Raw genomic sequence first — 9,777 nt, 5'->3', positions numbered from 1 at the left:
GGGACAACTAGAGAATAAAATGCTTGTAACGTCCTGTCCCTTGTAAGATACACTGACAGCGCTACAGAAAATGAAACAATTAACAGCTTCAAAGTCATCCTTTCTCTGGGCAGATCGAGATTTGGGGCTAACAGAATGGAAGAAAATACAAGCATGTTTCTACACATTTCAATTACAAGCTCCCTTTATAATCATGAAAACAAAACAAAGAACCTAGGAAAAGAAAAAGATACACATACTCTTTACCATTAGGGAAGTTTTGTCGGGGAAACGCTCTGAGTTTTATTTGTCACTTTATATTCAAATGAGATTTTTAGCTGGCTAGCTGCCAGAGCAGACATTGCCAGGAACTCACCTGCTACAGCATGGGGGTCTGAATAGAACTCATCCAGGTGAGAGGTAGAGCAGTCCAAGGCAGCCTTCAGTTTCTTTAACTTTGAGGCCCCAGCCCCAATTCGGAAAAGTCCCTAAAGGCAATGAAAAGCTATTAATATCAAGTGCAAGTGGACCACCGAAATTCTGAGTGCAGCCTGCCTCACCTAGAGCGCAGAGAGCAGCAATGCTGCCTGGCTGGCAGGGTGACTAGGAGGCAGCAATAGGACCAAACATGTCCCCTCACAAGACAGTTGAGATCAGGCCATGTTAAATCAGTGACAACTCTCTGGCCCACTGTTAAATACCTCTGCCTACAAGAAAGCCAGAGTGCTGGTGTGGCACTGCAGGAAAAGCACTGAACTACCAACCACAAGATCAGAGGTTCAAACAGACCAGTCACTGCTCAAAAATCCTACACAGGGTTGTTATGAGTCAGAACTGACTCAAAAGTGCTTAACAATAATGAGAAATCTATCTAAAAACAGTGTTTTAAATGTCCACAAGATTGATCTGGCATAGATTTTCTAAATTTATGGACATTATGAAAAATAACTGTTAGACTCCATTGCTAGTCATGCTCACTACCCTACATGTTTTACCTTACATTTCTAGGAAAATCAATTTCTGCAGGGTTTCTTGACCTCGGCACTCCTGACAATTTGGACTATGTAATTCTTTGTTGTGGGGGGCCTGTCCTACACATAAGAGATTTAGCAGCATCCTGGCCTCTACCCATGAGATGCTGGGTTTCTTGGGAACAGCTGGGGGGTCTGAACCGCTGACCTTGTGGCTAGCCATCCAGTGCTGACCCTAGAGCGCCCCCCCAGGACTTGACTAGCGGGGGTGGGGCATGTCAGCACAAGGAGAGGTGACCGTTTCTCTGTGAGCCCTGTGTGTCACGTACAGTCTGCCCAGTGTAGCCCGTGGCTGGGGAAGGCGAGGGCGTGCAGCCCAGGCACCTAGGCCGCGCAGCGCCTCTCACCTCCTCCTTCATGCCCGTCTCTAGAAGCAGCATGACGCAGGCTTCGATGGGGACCGCAATCTCACGCCCGCTCCGCTTCAGGTGCTCTTCCAAAGGAGTCCCAAAGGCTGGCTTCTCTGCCCACTTATCTACAGCAGCAAAGCACTTAGTAAGACACCCAGCGGCCTCACAGGACTGCAGACTTCGTTTCTTCCAGACTAGCAAAGGGGACTGATGAGCAGTCTGGTAGCCGAGGCTTCCGGGGAAGGGGGAAACATCTGTTCTAGTTTCTTTTTGTCACTGGACAATTGTTCAAGCACCAAGCACTACATGTGGGCATGAAAGGCTGAGGGGATTACTTGTGGGGCAAAATCCCTTTAGTGGCCCACGTGGCACCCAGTCAAAGCTGCTCAGTAAAGCTTCAGCACCACACCTGCAGTGACATGCAAGACGGGCAGCCTGACGCCGGAACTACGGGCTCAGCTGAGAGAGGTTTTCACTGAAAGTGATTGACTTCAGCCAAGCAGACCTGCGATGGCTTTCTACCCAGAGCACACAAAATGGTCTCCTACAACTTGAAAAAGGAAATCATCTCTTAAAATTCCAGACACAAAGCAAGCGTTTGTCATACAAGACTGGAGACTGTGTCCATGTGAACTCATAGCAGCTGCAACACCACTGTGTCATGCAGTGCTTCTGAGGCTACAACCCCAAACGGGACCAAAAATTCTCAGTTAAAAAAAAGGCGGCAGCTATAACCCCCAAGCAGCGTAGGCTAAAAGCTGCGTCGACAGCAGTAAACAGGATTCGAGGGGCTTCATTTCACAGAAGACTGGAGGCAGCTAAGCAGAAGTATGAGGGGGCTTCAAAAATGAAATGAAAAGATCATGGGATTTTCCCCACAAACCTTCGGAAGCCCCCTCATACAAGCAGGAAAGTAGGGGGAACAATTTAGGAAACCAAAGTGTAAAATCAGAGTGAGGAGTTATGTGACTGAGATCGTCCTGCCTGTGGAGGCATCGTCTGGGATGTGCTCAGAAGCAAGAGGGAGAATCCCTTGGTGAGAAGACACCAGTGAGAAACACTTCATTCCTTCAACAACAGGAAGGGTTCGTCCCCTTTCTCAGCACCTTTAAAAGGCATTTCTCCTTCCATCACGTGGGTACTGAAACCTGGATTCCAAGCAGGCCATGTTTACTTCCAGGCACCACCACCACTCTCCTGTCTGTCAAATGTAAGTTTACAGGCCCATTCATTGTATCATCTGCACATAGAGGACGGAAGAAAAGAGAATCCCACAAACCCTTAGATCTGAGACTTTACCAACTTTACCAAAAGTGAACAAGTGATGGAAAGAACAAGTGGGTAGCAAGTGAAAAATTTGGCAAGAGACTGAATGGACAAAAACAGAGCAGGCCACACGCCACTCTTGGAACTGTTCAGAGCCCTCCTCTACTCTGGCCAGGCCCTGGTTTCCCCTGCCCAGTGACATTCCTCACAGAAAAAGCCTCGGGGGCCAGGCTCACCTCAGAACACAGAACTACTGTGACAGTCCCCTCAGAAGCCAGATCTTACCTTGGATACTTTGTTCCTTTCATGTACAGCAGCAAAGAGCCCCATGACCCTTCCCCCAGGGGCACACAGCTGAGTGACCTCTGGCAGTTCTCCAAATGCCACCTGCCACCACTCCGAGGCAGGCACACTCCAAACCCCTATTACAATTTTCTAGAAACACTAGAAAACACTAGTTACTAAGTACTAGTAAAACAGGAAATACTGAATGGGGTATGACTGTGCCCCCGTGACCCCAACCTTGGTGTAATGTTGGCAGAGGGCAGATGTGAGAACCACTAACTTCAAGACAACGTTTAAAACGAACTTCACCCAAGGTACTCAGCCTTTCAAACAACAGACCTACTAGGGCTCAGGCACCGCAGGCGGCATAGGATGTTCACAGAGACCCTCCGGCCTCAGGATGAGAGTGATCTCACTGTGAGGAAAAGCAAGACAAAACATACATGTGGACACAAGAACAGTCATGAACAAGACATGATGTGTTTGCTAAACCATGACAGTTAAACGGTAGAGCAGGGAGGTCACAAACACAAATGTCTATGAGGGTCAGTCTGAGTGTTGCCTTATCTTCTCGTTTTCACAAGTCAGGAATCAGGACTGTTATGTGAAAGGGTCTCGTTTGTAAATGATGGCGAAGAATTTAAAAAAAAAAAAATTTCAGTGGGATATGGCTGTTTGCACCTTCTGGTGTAGACCATAAATGGTAGAGCAATTTAGGAGAGAGAGAGAATGTTGGCCATTGGCTTCAGATGTCAGAGAAGCTTCTGGAAGGAGGCAAACATGGAAGTGCTCAAGACTGAGAAGACAGCAAACACTTCTTCAGGAATGCTGAGAAAAGACCAGGGCTCTTTAACCCCACAACTCATGCCCAGGAGAACAAACGCAGAGTGGGAACACTGGGAATAGAGAGGCTGGGGTGTGTGTGCGATGTTCAAGACCCAGCACAAGGGTAGAAAGCAAGACACCAGAGGTGGAAAATGTAGGCCTCAAGGTTTTGAATCTGCATTATCTGGGATCAAGGCGACAAGGAGGAAGAAAAGGACAGCTGGTGTTGGCTAATTTTAAGATTAACACGACTTTAAGGTGAGAGCCAGAAGTTAAAGGAGCAGATGCTTATGTAGATGAAGCGGAAGCTGGGACAGTGAGGCTTTCTAGGGGGAAGGAGGTGAGAAAAGTGTGGGAACACAATAGAAGGGCTGGACCATAAAAAAGGTGGCTTCGGAGTGAGGACAAGAAAAATACAATCAAGTCAAAGAAGGAAAAATCTTACTTAAGAAGAGAAGGTCCCACCAGCAGTGCCAGTTACACTGAGGTCACTGATGCTTTGAGAATTATGAGTTTTTAATAGCCAAGTGACTGGGGGTAGAAGTCTGACTGTAATGTTGTTGTTGTTGTTAAGTGCTGTCGAGTCAGTTCCAGACCATAGAGACGTTGTATAGGGTTGCCAAGGAGCGACTGGTGGGCTTGAACTGCCAGCCTTCCAGTTCAACTTTGCAGTCCAATGCATTAACCCACAGAATTCCCAGACTGCAATGTTGTTGTTATGTGCCGTGGAGTCGGTTCCGACTCATAGTGACCCTGTACAGAGTTTCCAAGGCTGTAAATCTTTACAGGAGCAGAAAGCTTCATCTTTCTCCTACGGAACAGCTGGTAGTTTCAAACTGCTGACTATGAGGGTCACAGCCCAATTCGTAACCACTACGCTACCAGAGCTCCTCCCAGACTGCAACTGTTGTTGTTATTAAGTGCCATCGAGTTGATTCTGACACATGGCAACTCTGTATACGGTTTCCAAAGAGCAGCTGGTGAGCTTGAACCACCGACCTTGCAGTTCAAATGATTTTGCAGTCTGATGCATTAGCCCACAGCGCCACACCAGGGCTCCTGTAGGGCTGGTAAAATAGCAACTAGAGACTGCAGGTAGAAATGAGACACTTAGACACCCTAACACAAAAAAGGAGAATGAAATTTGTTATTAGGTGCCATCGAGCCAGTTTTGACTCGGAATGACCTTGTGCACAACAGCACGAACACTGCCCAGTCCTCACAATCATTGGTAAACTTGAGGCCACTATTGCAATCCATCTCACTGGGGAGGTCCATCTCGTTAGGGGTCTTCCTCTTTTTCTCTGACCCTCCACCTTACCAAACAGGATAGCCTCCTCCAATGACTGGGTGACTCGGCTGGTATTTAAAATACCAGTGGCATAGCTTTCAGAATCACAGCAACTCACAAGCCACCACAGTAAGACAAAGTGTCAGACAGTGGTGGACTCGTGGGACTAGCAGCTAAGAAATCAAAGGACATCTACTGCAAAAGACTTCTTTAAAAGTGTTAAAGAGCAAAGATGTTACTTTGAGGACTAAGGTACACCTGACCCAGACCATGGTATTTCAGTTGCCTCAATATGCATGTGAAAGCTGGACAGTGAAGGAAAATCAGAGAATTGATGCATCTGTATTGTTGTCGTGGTGATGAATATTGAAAGTATCATGCACTTCCAGAAAAACAAACAAATCTGTTTTGGAAGAAGCATAACTACAGTGCTTCTTAGAAATGAGGTTGGCAATACTTGTTTCAAGTACTTCAGACTTATTATCACGTGACGCTTGATCAAGTAGAGGGTCAGAGAAAGAGAGGAAGACCCCTAACGAGATGGACTGGCCAAGTGACAGCATCGATGGACTCAAGCGTGTAACAGTAGTTGAGGTTGGCCCAGGATCGGGCAGTGTTTCGTTCTGCTGTGCATCAGGTCACTATGGGTTGGTACCGACTCGATGGCCCCTAACAAGTTTAGAGCCAAGAAAAATTGAATCGTTTCTCCATTTTTATGATGTTATTTACTGGATCAGTGGTGAGTACTTTTGTTTACTTGACAATGAGCTGTAGTCCATAGTGAAGGTTGTGTTCGTTGATGTTTTCATCAGCATGTGCTTCAAGTCCTTTGCTTTCAGAAAGCAAGGTTGTGTCACCTACACATTGCAGGTTGTTAATGATTCTTCGTCCAATCTTGACCCCGCACTCTTCATAGAATGCAGCGTCTCAAGATTATTTTCTCAGCATACAGATTGAGGAAGTACACTGACAGGATACAACCTTGACGCACCCCTTTCCCGATTTTAAACCACACAGTATCCCCTTGTTTTGTTCAAAACACTGTTTTTTGTCCTATATACATGAGTACAACTAAGTGTTCTGGAATTCCCATTCTCTGCAGTGTTATTCATCATTTGCTACAATCCAAACAATGAAATGCCTTTGCATAGACAATAAAACACAAATAAACACCTTTCTGGTATACTTTGTTTTCGACCAAGATCTATCTGATGACAGCAATGGTTTTCTCCTTGTTCTAAATCCTCTTCTGAATCTAGCTTGAATTTCTGGCAGCCTCTTTTTGTCAATAAACTAATTGCAACTATTTTTCAATTCAGCAAAATTTTTCTTGCATGTGTATTAATGAGATTATTCAACAATTTCCACATTCTGTTGGGTCACCTTTCTTTGGAACGGACACAAATATGGGTCTTCTCCAGTCGGTTGGTCAGGTTTCTTGGTATTTATTAGCTAGTGCTTGTAGCACGGCATCAATTTATTGGGCCATTTCAGTCGGTATTCTGTCAACTCCTAGAACCTTCATGTTCACTAATGTCTTCAGGGCCTCCTGGACCGCTTTCTTTAATACCATTGGTTCTTGATCCCAGGCTCCCTGCTGAAATGGTTGAACGCTGACCAATGCTTTTTGGTACAGAGACTCTGCATTCCTTCTTTCGTCTTTCGATGCTTCCTGCATTGTTCAGTCTTCTGCCCATGTTGTTGTCATTGTGTGCCATCAAGTTGGTTCTGACTCATAGTGACCCTGTATATAAGGTATCCAGGCGGTACATGTCTATGGGAGCAGAAAGCCTCACCTTTCTCCTGCGGAGCGGCTGGTGGATTTGAACTGTTGACTCACTAGGTCACCAGGGCAATACTGCAAGTTGAGGCTGAGGCTTGTTTTTCCTTCTTCAGTTCTTTCAGTTGAGCATCATCTTTCCCTTGGATTTTCCAACTCCAGGTCTAACCAGGTAGACTGACTAAATCATGCATAGGAAATCGTAGTCCGCAGGACTCTTAAGAGGCAGTGGGGTCAAGCTGCATAATTATTCAATAGTAAAGACATGTGGAGTTTTTCTGAAAACAGACAACAGGCTGACAGAAAGGAAGAATTAGACAGGACTAAGAGATGAGAGGCAGCTAAAGGCCAGGCAGAGAGGAAGGGGCTTGCTCCTGGGACCAGGGAAAGGGGACGTCTTGAGATGGATGGAGCACTCTTCCTCTTCTGGCTGTTCTCACATTAGCTTTCATGCCCCCTTCCACGGCTTTGGACTTTCCAACACACTTCACTGGGGAGGGGGTGGAAACAACAGTCGGTGTTAAAGAAGTAAAAGTGAAGAAAGAAGTCCCCTAGTTTCTAGTTGTACCTCTAATGCCCCACACAGTGCCCAGCACATGGTGGTGGTGGTGGTAAGTGCTGTCGAGTCGGTTCCGACTCCTAACAACTCTTTTCAGGGTTTTCAAGGAGGCAGCCCAGAAATGTACGGCATGCTCTCAGTGCTCTGAAAGGACCCAGCAAGAGGCTGGATGTTAGTCAACAGGTTCGGAACTTCCTCTGGGCTGCAATCTAACACCATCTTCCACTAACTGTAAGAACAGATCACTTAAGTAAGCAAGGAAGCTTGTCTGAAGCAGAAAGGCTGAGTTCATCAAACACACTGCTCGCAAGATCACTGAAAACCTGCTTACGGTTCTTTCTAATTTGTTAATTCTACAATCCTAACACTTTCGGCCATAAAGCCTGAATCTATTGGGGCCTCCTGCAACTTAAGAGGGGAAGCGTGGCATCCTTGGACACACGTGTGAGTGTTCCCATGTGTTACAAATCCGGAACACACACCTGTCCACTCACCTAACTCACACTGTTCCACAATCACAGTCATGACACTCAGGGCCTTGTCTGACCCTCTCTTCCACCTCCAAACCAATGGTCCTGGCAAGGGAAACCTCAGAGCCCGATGTCAGGTGTAGACTCCACGTGAAGGAATGTAACAGGTACAAAGCAGACAGAGTGACTACAATCTTTGCTGACCTCTGCTGGTAAACATGTCAGTCATCGAGCACAGAGAAGTAGAATCAAAAGCCTCAACAGCCAATCTGAAACTACACACCAGGGCAGAGTTGAGGACACTTAGAACTTGTGGGTGACATCTGCAATGTGCTTGCCCATGACGGGCAGCGTCAAGGCTCTTAAGAACAAGAGTCTGTGTCAAGATGGAAAAGGGCCTGGGATAAAGGGCCTTGGTCTTATCATGCAATCCTCAGGTGTGGCATCAGGTACTGGTTTCCAAAATTCTTCAGAGAATGTGTAGCCTTAAGAGTCACAGGACTATAATTAAGTCCTGTGGACCAGAGAGCTGAGCTGGAAAAGGAGAATTAGATGCTAGAATCTATTAGGAGAAAACATGTCTAAGATTATTTACAAGACAGAAAAATAGACACTCCCCAAAGGGGCAAACTTTCTCTTCAATAGAAGGTTCCAGAAGAACTACAAACGTTCTATTAGTGTGTTAATTTAGGCTGGAAAGACATGAGAGAATGCAGCAAGGAGAGATGGAATTCTGCCGGGAAGCAGTGTCCTTCTAGGCAGAAAGGCTTTATCCCAAGGAGCATGCAAAGGCGTCAGGGGGAAGAACAGACAGAGGCAGAGGTGGCAGAGCGAGAAGGAGGCGTCAGCCAGCACACAGGTTACATTACCTTGATGGGCTCGCATTTCGGGGAGGGCCTTTTCTAAGACTGCTAATGCTTTTCTATGGTAATCTGCTTGGGCTTCTAATAACTGAGAACAGACCCACATTCAAAAACAAAAGTAACGTTAGCATTGGATGGACACACACACAATGACTGAGCAAAACCAAAAATGAAATCTTTTGCAAAACAAGCTGTAACGATTCATTTTTACAGTGCTTCCACATACTATCTAGGAAAGGGGCTACTTACCGTAAGAAAGAATCTGCCGTACTCTCCTTCTTTGGCCATAAAGCTGTACATGTCTGCTGCAAGCTGATCCTGGGTCAGTGGAAGACACATGCAAGAAAAAAAAGATGGGCAAGATGAAAAGAATGATAGAGCCAGCCCAAGTGAAATCTCCATCAGATGACTGATATAATCATATCCCAAAACAACAAGACTAGGGAAGCTGGTTCTGTATGGGTTGCCATGAAGAGATCTTCAACATATACTGTTCATATACCTTGTTAAGAAGCAAAAGATACAGCACTAATTATACTATGTTATCTCCTGGATTAAAAAAAGAGAGAAAAAAAATATGTTAGCAATATGATTTATTTACTGCACAATGAGTATAAAAATCTCTCTGAAGGAAAAAACAAAAAATGAAAGATACTGGTTACCTGTTCAGAGCAGTGGAAATTATGTAGAAGGAATACAAGGGTGAAAGAAAGACTTCACTAAAATACAGTTTTAGAATTTTCAATATTTAAATAAAGGGAAATGAACTACAAGAAGTTACATAAGTTTTTAAAATGACAGCTTAGCTAGTGTGTGTGTTGTATGTGTAAGCATAGTTCCTCAAGGTGCACAAGCTAATGTGAAGGCTTTCCCACTGAAGAAAAAACAACTAGAAATGCTAATTTGAAGCAATAAACATCCTTATCGGAATAACTGATAGTGCAATGGAGTAGATTCCCAGAACCCAAAATAAAAAAGGCAGAAAAGGCAGTAGAGCCCGATAGGTAATGACAGACAGAAGAAGAGTTGTCCAGAGGTGGGTGGGTGGCACTCTGATGGCCACTGTGCAGCAGGTGGG

At 45.4% G+C, this 9,777-nt stretch overlaps 1 protein-coding gene across 2 annotated transcripts in view; it reads right to left on the bottom strand.

Annotated features, from left to right (window-relative positions):
- The window catches only part of ARHGAP17 (Rho GTPase activating protein 17), a 120,201-nt gene that overhangs the window by 27,734 nt on the left and 82,690 nt on the right, over positions 1 to 9,777 (bottom strand). For both annotated transcript variants that reach the window (XM_006867184.1, XM_006867185.1), the window contains exons 8-11: positions 8,949 to 9,017; positions 8,706 to 8,787; positions 1,358 to 1,485; positions 356 to 467 (exon numbers count right to left, since the gene is read on the bottom strand). In XM_006867184.1, coding sequence (XP_006867246.1) covers positions 356 to 467; positions 1,358 to 1,485; positions 8,706 to 8,787; positions 8,949 to 9,017 — 391 coding nt within the window. The remainder of the gene's footprint in view (positions 1 to 355; positions 468 to 1,357; positions 1,486 to 8,705; positions 8,788 to 8,948; positions 9,018 to 9,777) is intronic.

The sequence above is a fragment of the Chrysochloris asiatica genome, unplaced genomic scaffold (assembly GCF_000296735.1).
Source record: "Chrysochloris asiatica unplaced genomic scaffold, ChrAsi1.0 scaffold00102, whole genome shotgun sequence".
NCBI classification, from domain to species: Eukaryota; Metazoa; Chordata; class Mammalia; order Afrosoricida; family Chrysochloridae; genus Chrysochloris; species Chrysochloris asiatica.
The sequence above is the reverse complement of the archived record's forward strand: the minus strand, read 5'-3'. Positions and strand labels throughout refer to the sequence as shown.